This window comes from Vigna unguiculata, chromosome 4, assembly GCF_037176805.1.
Source record: "Vigna unguiculata cultivar grain cowpea cultivar isolate G323 ecotype 2 chromosome 4, ASM3717680v1, whole genome shotgun sequence".
Classification (NCBI taxonomy): domain Eukaryota; kingdom Viridiplantae; phylum Streptophyta; class Magnoliopsida; order Fabales; family Fabaceae; genus Vigna; species Vigna unguiculata.
In genome coordinates, this window is record NC_140795.1 from 34,560,115 (window position 1) to 34,577,231 (window position 17,117).

General features: G+C 34.6%; 2 protein-coding genes across 2 annotated transcripts; both read left to right on the forward strand.

Moving 5' to 3' along the window:
- The first annotated feature begins 1,773 nt into the window (after positions 1 to 1,773).
- LOC146887074 (uncharacterized) lies at positions 1,774 to 4,932 on the forward strand. Its single transcript, XM_085672011.1, has 6 exons — positions 1,774 to 2,031; positions 2,328 to 2,442; positions 2,554 to 2,702; positions 3,022 to 4,132; positions 4,271 to 4,535; positions 4,842 to 4,932. The coding sequence occupies exons 1-6, from the start codon at positions 1,774 to 1,776 to the stop codon at positions 4,930 to 4,932; spliced, it is 1,989 nt and encodes a 662-aa protein (XP_085528137.1).
- Positions 4,933 to 7,719: 2,787 nt separating this feature from the next.
- On the forward strand, positions 7,720 to 8,211 carry LOC146887075 (uncharacterized). The gene has a single exon (XM_085672012.1). It carries the CDS (start codon positions 7,720 to 7,722, stop codon positions 8,209 to 8,211), a length of 492 nt encoding a protein of 163 aa, XP_085528138.1.
- Positions 8,212 to 17,117: the final 8,906 nt, after the last annotated feature.

Below are 17,117 nucleotides of genomic sequence, written 5' to 3' on the forward strand. Positions count from 1 at the left end.
AAATATGTGGTAATTTTATTTTATCCTACGTTCTTAAAAAAATATAATAAAATAATATTAGGGGTCATCACCACCTTTTATTATAACTCGTGAGTTTACGTTTAAAAAGGTGTGCATAACATCATGGGGCATTAGGTTTTTCTTTTTTCTTTTTTTTTCAAGAAAATAGGTGGTAGCTTTGTTTTACTATCATAAGGCATGCATTTTTTCTAAAAAAAATAATAAAATAATATATCATTGCGGCATTTTATAACCCTTTTTATTTATTTATTTATTAAAAAAATATAGGTTTGAAACTTCTTAAGCCATACGCGCAACCATGGGATCAAATCAAACTTATATTTTCCAAAAGAAGCATATCTTTGCTAAAATAAAGAAGTCAGAGGTACAAAGGTTGAAAATCACGAGTCAGCTAATGAAAAAGCCACAAGGAAGAACTTTTGCGAACTTGTATGGGAATATATTGCATTTGGCAATGATAGAGGTGTCTATTGATGCGATCGCCGCTTTGATACAACACTATGATCCGCCTTTGAGGTGTTTTACTTTCCAGAATTTCCAGCTAGCACCTACTATAGAGGAGTTTGAGCAGATCCTAAGATGCCCGCTCGGAGATAGGAAGCGTTATTTATTCTCAGGCCATTATTCATCCATGGCAAAGATTGCTGCAGTGTTGAAGATTGAAGAAAGCGAGTTGTTAAAAAAGAAGCAAAATAGAAACAACGTGGAAGGATTTCCTCTATCCTATTTGGAAGAAACAACTCAGATAATGGCTGCAAGGGAAGAGTGGGAGGTTTATATGGATGTGCTAGCTATGATGATATACGGGGGGATGTGATCAGTTTATAGACTTGGCGGCAATTGATGCTTTCATGGCCTATAAACATAAAAGAGAAAGTCCAGTGGTAGCTATTCTAGCAGATACTCTTCATACACTGAATGTTTGTTATGAGAAAAAGAATGAAAAATTAATATGTTGTCTCCCAATATTATTTGTCTGGTTGGTTACTACTATCTTCAAGCGAAGTGGTGGGGTGGTTTGTCCCATTGAAGATTTTAAGGGTTGTAGCATCAAAAAGGATTTGGATTGGCAATATTACATGGCAAGTATGGGCTAAAGTAATGTGAGATAGTGTCCAAGGTGGAAGAACTTGACTGAGATGATTTGGCAATGTGGCAATTTCCCCAATGTATCTCTAATGGGGACTAGAGCTTGCATCAATTACAACCCTATAATAGGAATGAGGCAGCACAAACATCCCATCCAAGGACCACCTTCTGAAGAAGTCATAACTCCCTTCTTGGTCCCAAATCTGTAGAATAAGGAAATGTTGACCAGAGTACGTCGTGGTTGGGGGAAAGTAGTAAAGAAAAATATGAGCATCAGGACAAAAGAGGATAACAAATACGGTTACAGTCAATGGTTGAAGGAAAGGGTTTACAAAGTAGGATTGCCTTTTCCAGAGAAGAGTGAACATGTTGATGAGGAAACAATAGAAGAGCCGGTACAAATTGAAGAGTTGTTGGCATTACAAGAGACTTTAGAAGAAGTAGAAAATGAGAAGAGAAAACTGCAAGAAAGGTTGCAAGAAATCGAAAAGGAAAATGAAAGGCTGTGAAGGGAAAATCTTGAAGAGAAGCAAACTATAGAAATGGCGTTGAAGAAAATGAGAATCGAAAGATAGTGTAATCAGATGGTGCGAGGGGCTCTGAAGAACAAAGAATATGAGTTATAGGAAAAAGAAACTGAGCGAAACCAAGTATTGTAGGAAGATGGCTGCACATGCTCATGATGATAAAATGTTAATCCATTTCTTTCAGGACAGTTTGGCGGGAATGGCTTGTAACTGGTACATGCACCTTGAGCCTGCCCGTATTCACTCTTGGAAGGATATGGTGGATGCGTTCATAAAGCAATATCAGTTTAATCTTGATATGGCTCCTGACAGATTGCAGTTACAGAATATGGCAAAACGAGAGAATGAGGCTTTTAAAGAGTATGCACAAAGATGGAGAGAGGTGGTTGCTCAGGTAGAACCACCTTTGCATGATAAAGAAATAATGGCTATGTTTATAGGCACTCTGTAGTCCCCTTTCTATGACCACATGATAGGAAACATGTCCTCAAATTTTGTAGATATTGTTATATTGGTGAGAGGGTTGAAATGGGTTTGAAAAGTGGTAAGATTACTCATAGTTCAACGGGATGTTCACAAATGAAGAAAACATGGTTTAATACTGGGAAGAAGAGAGAGGGATAGACTAATGCAACATCCTCTACACCTTCATGGGAGACTCATGTCCAACCTCTTTATAATAACCATCAGCAACACTCTACTCAAGGGCCATATATTGCTAATACTAGGCCAGCTTATCACCCACCAAATAATCAACAAAATCGTTATCAAACCCGTGATTCGTATCAGAAACAACCTGTTCAAAGTAATTAGTTGAGGCAAGGTTGGAAAAATGACGTGAGCTAGGGTCAAAATGCAAGGAGAGATTTTGTTCACTTTACCCCGCTTCCAGTAACGTATACATAATTGTTATCAGATCTTCTTCACCATAAGTTGATAGCAATATGTCCAATGAAGCCATTGCAACCTCCTTATCCCAAGAGTTATGATCCCGGTGCTAAATGTGAATATCATGGAGGAGAGGTGGGTCATTCAACAGAGAGATGTCTGGCTTTTAAATTCAAGGTACAGTCATGTTGGATTCTGGATGGTTGACTTTTCAAGAGGATAAGCCCAACATTGAAAATAATTCGCTATCCGGGCATGGGAATGCTTCAACCAATGCGATCATGCAGTGGGAGGAGCATAGTCTGTTGAATGATGCAAGAAAAGTTTGGAGCTCAATGAAATTCATCTTTGAAACCTTGTGTAAAATTGGACTATTGGAGTATGAAACAAAGTCCAATGATAAGTGTGGTATCCATCCGGGTGATGAGCATTGTATTGAGGATTGTTTAGGGTTCAAGCAATACTTCAAGAGCTAATAGATAGACAAATAATACAGGTGAGTCGGCAGGATCTAGAGGAAGAGGTTTTTGCTCAAATGGGAGATGAACGAAATATAAATGGGCCCAAATCCCTGGTAGTCCACTTTACTAAAACTTCACGTATGCCAGAAAGAAGACAACATGTTGTAATACAAGCTCCTTCCACTTTCCCATATAAGAATGAGAAAGCGGTGCCCTGGAGATATGGTGTTCAGGTTATGAAGGGAGGTGAGCAACACACTGGGGCACCTACATCTACAATAGATAATATTGTTGGGATTGGAGGTATGACGAGGAGTGGTCATATATTTGCACCAAGAGACCTAAGAAGGGGACAAGATCACCAAGAAAGACAAAGAAATGAAGAGGTAATTAGTGAAAAAACAAAAGAATTTTTGAAAGAGAAGGCTGTGCAAATCGAAGAAGAGCCAAAGAAGATAGAACACAAAGAAAAGAAAGAGACAACTGATGAAGAAGCCAGTGAATTTTTGAAATTTATTCAACAAAGTGAGTATAAAGTGGTAGATCAGTTGAATCGCATGCCGGCTAGGATTTCTTTGTTAAAATTACTAATGCATTCAGGCACTCATAGAAAGTTGTTGATGAAGATATTGAGCGGCGCACACGTGGAACAAGGCATATCACTAGATAAATTTGAAGGGATTATCAGCCACATTACTGCTAATGATCACCTTATTTTTACTGATGAGGAGATCCTAGCCGAAGGAAAGGGGCATAACAAAGCTTTGCACGTCTCTGTGAGTTGTATGAATTATTTTATAGCACGCGTGCTTATTGATAATTGCTCATCTTTGAATGTAATGCCAAAATCTACGTTGGATAAGCTACCTTTTGATCAGACTCACTTGCGACCGAGTGCTATGGTGGTTAGAGCTTTTGATGGGAGCAGGAGAGAAGTTATGGGAGAAATAGAATTACCAGTCCAGATTGGGCCTTGCACATTTCAAATACTTTTCCAAGTAATGGATATAGCACCAGCATACAATTGTCTATTAAGGAGACCTTGGATACATTCTGCTGGTGTGGTACCTTCCACTCTACATCAAAAGCTAAAATTCACGATTGGAGACAAATTGGTTATAGTTTCGGGGAGAAGAAGATTTATTGGTAAGCGGTCCATTGTTCGCTTGTTACGTTGAAGATGATGAGGAGGCTTTGGAAACATCTTTCCAGTCCTTAGAAATTGTAGGGACTGCCTATGTTAAATCTTTTCCTATAAACTGTCAAGTGCATCTTTAATGACAGCTAAATCCTTGTTGAAAGAAGGGTATATATACGAAAATGGATTAAGAAGGAGTGGGCAGGGGTCATTGTTCCCATTGGATATTGTTGAGAACAGGAACAAATACGGTCTGGGGTACAAGCCCACTAAGGAAGACAAAAAGAGATTCTTAGAAGAGAAGAGAGAGCGGGCCCTAGCTTGCATACAAGGGCGAGAACTGAGGATGGGAAGAATCCACATCTGTGACATCAAAGAGAGCTTCCATAGTGCTGGATGGATTAACACCAGGTAAATTTCAGTCATTGAGGAACAACAAGACGTTGCAAACTCAGATTCTGTGTGGCCTTGTCCTCCAAATGTGCAGCTCAATAATTGGAAGATGGTGGATGTGCCCGTGGTGTTTAAGTGTGCTGAAATGTAATATGTCATAGTCGATGTTGTTTTTCTTTCTTCAAAGCTTTGAATAATTATCCCTAAATGGGTTGACTTTTTCTACTTTTTGCTTAGTGTGACATTAATAAAATCGTTGTTTTCGTTTTAAGTTTTGATCGTTGGTTAAGTCAATTATTTATTTTATATATTTGAATAATGCAGATTTGACAATGAATCTTTTGAAAATAATATTGATATTCCCAATTTTGAGTATCTTGTCGATAATGTGGAAGATGATTATGAAGATGATTGAGAACCGTCCCAAGAATTGATGAGATTAGTGGAACAAGAGGCTAAGGAGATAAAACCTCATCAGAAGAATTTGTGGTGATTAACCTAGGAGGTAAGAATGAGAAAAAGGAAGTAAAAGTCGGCGCTTACATGTCAAAGGAAACACATGAAAATTTATGAGCTTTATTGAAATAGTTCAAAGATGTTTTTGCATGGTCATATCAAGATATGCCAGGGTTGGACCCAAACATTGTTCAACATAAACTTCCGCTTAAGCCAGAGTGTTCCCTAGTTAGGCAGAAGTTAAGAAGGTTGAAACTTGAGATGTTGTTAAAGATAAAAGAGGAAGTAAAGAAGCAGTTTGATGCAGGATTCTTGGTTGTAGCCAAATACCCCCAATGGGTTGCCAACATATTTCCGGTGCCAAAGAAGGATGGAAAGGTGCAGATGTGCGTTGACTATTGGGATCTGAATCGAGCTAGCCCTAAGGATAATTTTCCCTTACCACACATTGATACTTTGGTTGATAACACAGCCAAGTTTTCATTGTTCTCATTCATGGATGGGTTTTCAGGATATAATCAAATTAAAATGGCGCCTGAAGATATGGAGAAGACTACCTTTATTACCCTATGAGGCACATTTTGTTATAAAGTAATGCCTTTCGGGCTTAAAAATGGTGGCGTAACTTATCAGAGGGCGATGGTGGCTCTCTTTCACGATATGATGCATAAGGAGATTGAGGTTTATGTTGATGACATGATTGCCAAATCTAGATCTGAAGGGGAGCATATTATCAACTTGAGAAAATTGTTTGAAAGACTGAGAAAATTTAAGCTCAAGTTGAATCCAGCAAAGTGTACCTTCGGTGTAAAGGCTGGAAAGTTGTTGGGGTTCATTGTAAGTGAAAAGGGAATAGAGGTTGACCTAGATAAAGTGTGTGTGATATTGGAAATGCCGGTTCCCCACACAGAAAAAGAAGTACGTGGTTTTTTTGTCAGATTAAACTACATCGCTAGGTTTATCTCTCAATTAACCGCTACTTGCGAACCTATCTTCAAACTGTTACGTAAAAATCATGTCACGGAATGGAATGAAGATTGTCAAAAAGCCTTTGAAAAGATCAAACAGTATCTACAAGAGCCTCCCATTTTACGTCCGCGGGTACCCGGAAGGCCTCTCATCTTATACTTGACAGTTTTTGAGGATTCCATGGGTTGTGTTCTAGGAAAACATGATGAAACATGATGAAACATGTAAGAAGGAACATGTTATTCATTATTTAAGCAAGAGATTCACGAGTTGTGAGCAAAAATATTCCTCTTTGGAGCGAACTTGTTGTGCGTTGGCATGGGCAACTCATCGTTTGAGGCAATACCTGCTAAATCATACAACTTGGCTTATATCTAAAATGGATCCAATCAAATACATTTTTGATTAGCCATCTCTTACTGGAAGGATAGCCCGGTGGCAAATGTTATTATCTGAATACAACATTTCTTATGTCACTCAAAAGGCTATCAAAGGAAGTGCTTTAGCAGAGTATTTGGCTCACCAACCTATTGAAGGTTACCAACCCATACAACATGGATTCCCTGATGAAGATATTTTGGCTCTTTTCGAGGAAAGCAAACAACATGAAAATACGTCGACATTATTTTTTTATGGAGCTTTAAATGCACTGGGGCACGGCATAGGGGCCGTGCTTATTTATCCAAATAACTAGTACATACCAATGACTGCAAGGTTGTGTTTTGGTTGGACTAATAATATAGCAGAATATGAAGCATGTGCTATGGGTATACGAGCAGCTATTGAGTCCCGAGTGAAGTTTTTGAATGTATATGGTGACTCGGATTTGATTGTCCACTAACTGAAAGGAGAATGGGAGACTAGAGATCAGAAGTTGATTCCTTATCAAGCATATATTAGGGGGTTGATGGAATATTTTAATACTATAGTATTTCATCATATTCCCTGAGAGGATAATCAGTTAGCAGATGCTCTAGCCACGTTGTCATCCATGTTTGAGGTAGATCAAAATGATGAGTTACTGATGATTAAATTGAGAAGTCGTGAACAACCAGTATACTGCTATTTTATTTAAGAGGAGTTAGACGACAAACCTTGGTATTATGATATCAAGTGATACCTCCAAACTCGTGAATATCCTGAGAAAGCTTCTGAAAACGATAAAAGAATGCTAAGAAGGTTGGCCTTAAGTTTCTTACTAAATGGAGATGCCTTGTATAAAAGAAATCATGATATGGTGCTTCTACTATGTGTGGATGCAAAAGAAGCAAAGTTGATATTAAAGGAGATTCATGAAGGAGCTTTTGGAACACATATGAATGGGCATGCCATGGCCAAGAAAATTATGAGAGCTGGATATTTTTGGCTGACTATGGAGAATGATTGTTGTATTCATGTAAGGAAATGCCACAAATGCCAGGTATATGCAGATAAGGCGAATGTGCCGCCTATGCCTTTGAATGTCTTGACCGCACCTTGGCCTTTCTCAATGTGGGGAATTGATGTTATTGGAGCCATAGAACCAAAAGCGTCAAATGGTCATCATTTTATTCTAGTGGCAATTGATTATTTTACTAAATGGGTGGAAACTGCTTCTTATGCCAGTGTAGCAAGAAAGGTGGTAGTGAAATTCATAAAGAAAGAATTGATTTATAGATATGGGTTACCAAATAAGATCATCACAAATAATGGTACTAATTTGAATAATAATATGATGACTGAATGATGTAGAGAGTTTAAGATCCAGCATCATAATCCTTCTCCCTATCAGCCAAAAATGAATGGGGTAGTGGAAGCTGCGAACAAGAATATCAAGAAAATCATACAAAAGATGGTAGTGACATACAAGGATGGGCATGAGATGCTTCCTTTTGCTTTGCATGGGTACCGCACTTCAGTACGAACATCAACTGGGGCAACACCGTTTTCATTGGTTTATGGGATGGAAGAGGTACTTCCCTTTGAAGTTGAAATTCCTTCTCTGAGGGTATTGTTGGAAACTCAGTTAGAAGAGGCAGAATGGGTTCGGGTTCGATCTTATCAACTCAACCTCATTGAAGGGAAAAGATTGGCGACAGTATGCCATGGCCAATTATATCAAAGAAGGATGAAGAAAGCATTTGATAAGAAAGTACGTCCCAAAGAATTCAATAGAGGCGACTTGGTAGTGAAAAAGATTATGCCCATGCAGAAGGATCATCGAGGGAAATGGATGCCAAATTACGAAGGACCATATGTTGTGAAGAAAGCGTTCTCTGGGGGGCACTAATTCTCACAAGGATGGATGGGGAAGAGTTACCGCTACCAGTCAATTCTGATGTAGTCATAATATTTTATGCATAATGATTCCATGATAGTAAAAACTTGTATGGGAATATTGATATTGTTTAAATGTTTTATAGTTGGTTTGATGTTTTAAGATTTTCTTATGTCACACTAAGTAAAGGATGAATGACAAATTTGCCTATTTCATAGTTGGTTTGATGTTTTAAGATTTTCTTATGTCACACTAAGTAAAGGAAAATTTTGTTGATAATAAGCACCAGAGGTTCATCCACAAAATATGAAGATCGGTTCAAGGCAGACAGAGACAAAGACTGAAGGGTGTCGTGAAATAATAATAAATGTGTAATAATAATAATAATAATAAAGAGTGGAAAATGCAAAGCGTGTTTAATCTTTTGTTACCAAAGTCGTCGAATGCATGTTTTTTCAAAAATGGCATAAAATAAAGGTGAAGGTCCTACACTTTCTCGCAGTTCAGTGTTTTCATATTGGATGCTAGAGTTGACGTTTCCTTTTGACATATCATGTGCATTACCCAAGTCTATCCTTCTCTCTAAATAAAAAGGGGTCGCTCTAAGTAGGTGTTAGTCATTTGCTCAATAAGAGAAATAAGGATATGACATTGGGGCACATGGTTTTAGGATGTATCACTTTGGTTTATGGGAATGATAATTAAATCCCCGAGGCTAAAAAAAAGAGAAGAAAAGAAAAAAAAGAGAGAAGAAAAAAGTGGAATGAATAACATGAGTGAATGACTAAAGGTAACAAGATTTGAGCACCAGTAAATTTTGTTTAAGATTTAATCTGTGTGAGGATTAGCGAATCAGGATTCAAAATGATGTGTGGCCGTCTTTCTGTCTTAACAAAATGAGATATCCATTGCACCTTCTTTGGGCTAACAACAATACTTTCCTTCAAATTTATCCCCACTACAAGGATTATCAGCATGAAGAGTTCAACTAAAGAATACAATGTTCAAGTAATCAAAATGTGAGAAAGCATCAGTCAAAAAGTGAAAAGTAATTCAAGATAAAATGAATGAAAAAATGAAATCAAGATGATCCAGCATCAGTGAAAACGTAAGAAGAGAAAGAGTTACAAAGTGGTGACGATACGTATAAAAGGAAATGAAAGATGCTGATCAAAGTTGTGAGGAAAGTTGAAACAAACAGGCTGATAATCCTTGCCTCAAAGATAAAAACCACAAATTTTACTTGGGCTTGTTTATCCTTTCTTCAAAACCTGTGTAACCTTGACCACGTTACGAGCCTAATAAAAGCCCACACTGATTGAAAAATGATTCTTCTATTTTTCATAAAGCTTAAGTTTGAGACAAAAGACTGTGGTTGTAATTGTTGTTACTAAAGAAAAAAAAAAGAGAAAAAGAAAAGATAAAGCCTTTGGGGTAACGTCTTCCCATTAGCTTGTTAGAAAAATACCCTGGGGCAATCCTTTCCATTTTACCAACACTCAATAGAACAAATACACCAGAATCACGTTTTTATACGATGAATCCAAACAAGGGCAATTTTTTTGTCCTCATATAGTTTATCCTCCAACTTCACCAATCTGCACAAATCTACTTGTGTTGAATAATACAATTACATTACACCATTCAGTTCCGGTCCGCTAGGGGATCACATGATGTGTCGAAAGGAAATATTAAGCAAATGGTTTCTTGTGTTGACATTGGGTGTTAGGATTTGTTACAACCTTCATCTTATCTTTTGAGATGGTGAAGCGACATTCAGATGGATTCGATGATCGAGGAAACAAGATGTTTATAAATGCTAGTAAAAAATAATAATGAAAATATTAATAATAAAGAGAGAAGGGAAGTAAATAGAAATATAAGGAAATGGAAAAGACAAAATTGGCATAAGGAAGTTTTGGAAAACAAGGTTGGTTGGAATTCATTCATACATTCATGCATCTATGCATTCTTTTTGTCTCAAATATCAACTTGATTCTCACGGGGTGATGAGTCCTTCTTAGAACCCTTTTCAAAGTGGTAACAAATTGTTTCTATATCGGCCCTCTGCGAGACAATGGTCGAGCCCATGTTTCTTTTGGTATATCGACCCTTTGCGAGGCAATAGTCGAGCCAAGGTTTTCTTTTGGTATCTCGGCCCTCTGCGAGGCAATGGTCAAGCCCAGGTTTTCTTTTGGTATCTCGGCCCTTTGCGAGGCAATGGTCGAGCCCAGGTTTTCTTTTGGTATCTCGGCCATCTGTGAGGCAATGGTCGAGCCTAGGTTTTCTTTTGGTATATCGGCCCTCTACGAGGCAATGGTCGAGCGTAGGTTTTCTTTTGGTATCTCGGCCCTTTGCGAGGCAATGGTCGAGCCCAAGTTTTCTTTTGGTATCTCGGCCCTCTGCAAGGCAATGGTCGAGCCAATTTTTCTTTTGGTATCTCATCCCTCTGCGAGGCAATGGTCGAGCCCAGGTTTTCTTTTGGTATCTCGGCCCTCTACGAGGCAATGGTAGAGCCTAGGTTTTCTTTTGGTATCTCGGCCCTCTGCGAGGCAATGGTCGAGCCCAAGTTTTCTTTTGGTATCTCGGCCCTCTTCGAGGTAATGGTCGAGCCAAGGTTTTCTTTTGGTATCTCGGCCCTCTGCGAGGTAATAGTCGAGCCCAAGTTTTCTTTAGGTATCTCGACCCTCTGCGAGGCAATGGTTGAACCCAGGTTTTCTTTTGGTATCTCGGCCCTCTGCGAGGCAATGGTCGAGCCCAGGTTTTGTTTTGGTATCTTGGCCTTCTGCGAGGCAATGGTCGAGCCCAGATTTTGTTTTGGTATCTTGGCCTTCTGCGAGGCAATGGTCGAGCCCAAGTTTTCTTTTGGTTATATCGGCCCTTTACGAGGCAATGGTCGAGTTCACTTTTTTATTTTTGAAACTCAAACGAAATTTGTGTTTTTATCTTTACTTATCTTTTACTAGGATAATATGAAAATTTCACTTTCATACTATCTAGTCAAATCTAAGTAAAGAGGGGCAGCTGTCAACACCCAATTTCATCCAGGTAAATGTATTTGTTTGGGTAAAAGAATTTTAATAATAAAAATAATATATAATATAATAATAATAATAATATATAATAAAATAAAATAAAAATATGTTTTGATGTATGGTAGGTTTTTAAACTTTAATTCTACCGTGGGAAAAAAGAAAAAAAAAAGAAAAAAAAAGAAAAAAACCAAGAGAATGAGAATCTAATTTATTATTAATTATCACACTCTTCTCATGAGGCCAAATGTTTTACATATTTTTACCCCCACTATTTGCTATTTACACTCTTCGCATGACATGTTAGAAAAGAACATTTCATAATTTCTGTTTTTAAATAATAGTAGGAGCAACTTTTTTATAATAATTTGAATAAATATCGTTCATTTACACTTATGTGTCTCTTTGTGTTGTTAGACTAGGAAGGTATTATTTTAATTAGAAGCAAATATTCCCGATAATAATGCTTTTAGAGAATGATACGATTTTAATATTTAGAAGAAAGTATTTCTGGTAATAATTAGAATCAATTATATGAATAATATGTTATGATTTGATCACGATCTTTATGTGAAAGAAAATATGATTCTAGTAATTACAGACAATATTTTGTTAATAATTATAATCAATACCGTGGATATTATGCAACGATTTAATAAGACCAATTCCTTCCCCATATATTTTATTATAATTAAAGACTAGGATCTTAGTGGTACCCCAAGCGGCCTATATAAGCATAACAAAATTTCTCCAATGGGGGACATAAAAAAAATTCGAAAACTCCTCTCTATTTTATTATAGAGTACACACAAAAGGGGTCACCTTAAGGTAAATTTTCTTTTCTCCTAATGCTTTTCATGATTCTCTTATAACATCATATATCTGATCGTTTGAATTGTTGTATGATTAAATGTGTTCGGGGTTCTCATGTTAGATGATTTTGGGCGGGCTTGTCATTACTGTGCTCAACCTTTCTCTTTCCCTTTATTTTTATCTTGATAAATAAAAAGGTTTCTTTCGAAGACTTTAATTCTACCTAAAAAAGGATAATAATAAATAAAAAAAATAAAAAATTATATTTTTCTGTTATATGAGTATTGAATGTCATGTCAAGTCTCGAACTTGCTTGATAATCAAAACACTCTTTCATAGGTTTTTAATTCTTTTTTTAATAAGTAATAATAAAAAATGAAATTATAAAATCATCTTAAATATCATGTCAAATTTCGGATTTGTTTGATAACTAAATCTTTATCATGTAGAATCTCGGATTCTCTTTATATTAATAAAATATACATATACATAAAAATCTATAAAATTAAAAAAAACAACATAATAATATCAAACAACAAATATTTTACAAAGAAATACGTTATCCCTGATTTTCCAAATGGAAATACGTAGGAGCGAGGTACAATCCTCGTCGGGCCCAAAAAAATAAAAAAATAATTTTGTTTTAATCTTTAATGTTTTTGTATGTGTTTTTTCTTATTTTGTTTTAGGGAACAACAAATAATTTTAAACATCAAATTATATTTTACACACTTAATTAAATAGGGAACCGTCTTAAGACGGACGTTGTGGGGGTGCTAATACCTTGCCCACACGTAACTAACTCTCGAATCCAAATTTGGCTTCAAAAACCTTTGTTTTACGGTTTTTCAATAGTTTCCCATAATAAACTATGGTGGCGACTCCTCTGTACTTTTTTAAATTATTTTCGTTGTCCTGCCGCGATCTCGGTTGCGACAACATCAATTTTTCACTTCTCTACTTCTCATTTTGTAATTTAAAGTAAAAAAGGGTGTGTTTCACCCAGAAATATGTCAATTTCATACATGATAAGTGTTCAAAAGCATATGAAATATTAAGTGAACTAGACATTTATCAGTAGGCTTATATCCAATTTTAGCTTTTTCAAAAACACAGTTTTGTGATCCTAGAACAACTTCGGAGTTAGTTTTTGCCATTGTCAACTTCGAGCTTGTTTTAATCAAATACTTTACTTTACAATTTTCATAATCCTTCAAAAATAGTTTCATATAATGGTTGTAAGAAGAACTTTTGTAAATCAGTTCTAAGTTTTCTAAATCTGATTTTGAGATTGTTAATTATTCTTCAAGCTTGTTAACATTATTTTCTAGCCAATTATCTAGTCCCTTTAATAAATTATTTTGACACAACTAAGTTATTTGCTTCATTATACAACTCTTGAAATACATGCAACACTTGATAGTAATCATTTTCATCTTTGGAGGATATTGAACTTACATGACTTAAAGATGACTTGTATCCAACCATGAATCAGAGTTTAGCTTGTTCCTCTTCTTTTGGTGAAGTATGGGATGACTAATATTTTAGTTAATCATAAGGAGACTTAGTCATTAATATGTTTAGCAATTTTTTTTAACATATTTAAATCATTCTTTAACCACCTAAACTATTTTTAACACCAAATTTAGTTAATGAGAAAGTTCTAAATTATTTTGAGATATTTTATCATATTGAACCAAACAATCCAAATTCTGGGCATACACACACAATACTCTAAACAACCTAGACCATTACAAACAACTATATTATTGTTCTTCATCTACCAAGACATGTTAAAGTTGAGGTTGGATTCATTAAATCACTTTAGTCCAACAATATTTCTCAACACTCACAACATTAAATACCTAAGAGAAGATGTAGATGTTGGTGATTAAGATTCAAGTTTTAAAGTCTAGCTTTTTTGTCATGTTTGTGTGTTTCACACAAGGTACTCACTAGAACTTTCTAATTCAGCATATAACCTACAATAAAAAGATAAAACAATTTTCTAAAGCTAAACTCAAGCTCAAAATGGTTTTCACCATTTTTAATCGATTATATTTTTATATAATTGATTAAATTGTTTCTTGATAGGTTTTCAAAATAGAACAATCGATTATCTTGTAAAATAATAGATTAACCTAGAAAGCACTTTAAGTATTTTCAAACTCTCAATTTAATAATCAATTAAGATATTGTTTAATCGGTTAAACTTTTTCGGTGAAATTAACGAGGAGCATGTTTAATTGATTGAAATGTGTGATAATCGATTATTATAGACAACCATTGTAACTATTTTTCAAAATTCTATTAGAATAATAAATTAAGACCTTGATTTAATTGATTAAATGTGTTAGAAAATGTTTTAAATTAATGGCTTGAAAATTCTATTAATAGATATTCACTTCAAATCCTTTAGATAACTTTTGCATCATATAGAGAAAATCACACTAATATATTCTTAGCTAAACACAATTTTCAAGTGCTTTCAAAGTAAACAACGATTATGCTAGTTTGATGAAGTCCTAGTGTTGCTTATGTGGTGGTAAACTCTTTCTGTTTTTTTTTTCTAGAGAATTTTCCTTATTTGTTTTTTAAATATTGTTCAACTAGAGTGTTCCAGTAGTGTTTCTTGGTTGTTGCTCAAATGGAGTGTTTCCTGTGGTTATTTGTTGTGTTCTTGTAACAAGAGTTGATAAAACATAGATATTCTTGGGTGATTATAGAGTAGATAAGGCTAAGATCCTCTTGAAGTGGTTCTAGAGTGCATATAACATATGTCCTTTCTAGTATCAAGAGTTGATTAAGGAAGAGTTATATCCTCTTTGTTATGATATCATCTCGAGTCGATCAACAGTTGGTTGTGATATCCTTTATAAATATAGGATTTGATTACTTTAAATTTTATCCACAAAAACAAAACTAAATAATGCCAAGAACCAAATGATAAAGAAAGATAGAGAAAGAGAAAGATATACACAACAAATTTTTATACTAGTTCACTCTAATTCAAAAGCTACATCCAATTGCTCAGTCCCACTAGGCTAATGCTAAAATTTAAGAGTCTTAAAATAATACAACCAAAATTCAAGAAACGAAGTCTTCAACCCAACAAGATTTTATTTTACATATAGTAATACCTTATTAGTTTACTATACAAGGAAACCTTATCTAGAGATTGTCTAAAGACACAAAAGAAAGTGGGAAAATGAAAACAATATCACATACAACAAGATCAACACAATAAAAAAGAATAAACCAAGTGAAACTCCATGTTTCCTTTCAAACATAACATTGATCACAAATTTTGCACAAAGAAAGCTTCAAGAACATTTTTTAACAGAATTTGGACCCTCTTAGCGTAGGAAAAATTCATAAGCTTTGGTTTTGAACTTGTGTCAAATGTTTAAGAAAGAAAACTATTAGATAACGCACAAAGGATATCACTTACCCACAAAGAACAGTATTAGATCGTTATAAGACAAAATATTAATTGGAGTTGTGTTCTTCATCTTCAACTTGAATATTTTATATAGGCTTGGAAGATGATCATTGCAATTTTTATTTAGTTAACACTTGATCTTTTGATTGAACTTGAATGAGAATCTTCATGTTTTTTGTTAATGCTTGTCTCCTTAAGTGGATGATTATAAGACCATTTTGTTAAGGTTTAGAGAGGAGGTTTTACCCTAACAATCTCCCCCTCAAGCGGAAGCATTCCCAACCACGAGTACCCTTTCTTGTACCGTCGTTCATCTTTAACTAGATTACAACACCAATGAACCTGAGCCCCCACATAAGAAATTGATATCATTCTCAACCAAAAACCTTAAGGCAATAGGTTTATGAGTCTTTATCCTTATATAGTGCTCTACCTTCTCATTTCTAGCCAATGTGGGACTTAGACTCACACTTGGATTTCTAACACATTTGTAATAAACTATTTCCAAACATGAATATTATAGATGTTAAAAATAATGTGTCAACTATTAAGTTTTATATAGAAAACATCTGATTATAACAAATTATTTACGAGTTAAACGCATGTTAAAAACTCATTTGCTCTCTTAGACTCTATATTGTGAGACTTGTTATAAATACTAGATAGTCAACAAAAACATATGTTAGAATGTTGAGATAATTGATTCACATTTGAACATATAATACATATAAGATGTTATTATCAAAACTTATAAAATAATTTAATACTAAACCGTATAATGGGCCTAAAGAATTAGATAATAATCTCAAATTTTAAGACCTCTCACGATCATTTTTAACTTTTACATTAGATCATGAGATAAATTAGTTCCTTTGACAACAATACATAAGATTGTTTGTTCATCTTACAACTTAGCTAATAAAGAGTAATAATACATGTACACCTCGATGCAACATCTTAATATAAAATAGATAAACTATTAATATACCAAATGTAATCACTTATGTGATTTGACACCTTTTGATCCAAAGAGGAGCGGTAGAAACGACAGATCCAAGGACTTTGCCAATATTCATTTTATGGAAATACGTCTGAGACATCCATTGCCAATTCGATGGGTTTGGTTCATCATTGTTAGTCACCATTATGGATGTTTGAGCATTTATATTCATAACAATTATTATTTAGTACTAGTCCTAGAAACTATGCATTCTTTCTTATTTAATGCATTTAGAGAAAATACATTACAACTCAGGTCAATCAAGATTCATCCAATAAAATAGAGTTTACAATTTAAAATAATAAAAAATATATATACTTGTCTTTCCACGTTTAGACTATCTTCAATTTTAAAATATACATTGACTTTTTATTTTGGCTTTTTAATAAATTGACATTAAAAACTATAAATAAAAATTTACATTTCTTATAATTTTTAACTTAATACCTATATTCTCTTTCATTTTTAAATAGAGATTTACATTTCTTACACTTTTAATGAAGTACATTATCTTTCTTTATTTTATTTATAATATTATATTAACTAAAACCTAAATTAAGAACTATGAAAATTAAAAATTAAAATTTTTAAAATGATCTTAAATATTTTTTTAAAGAAAATATAATAAATA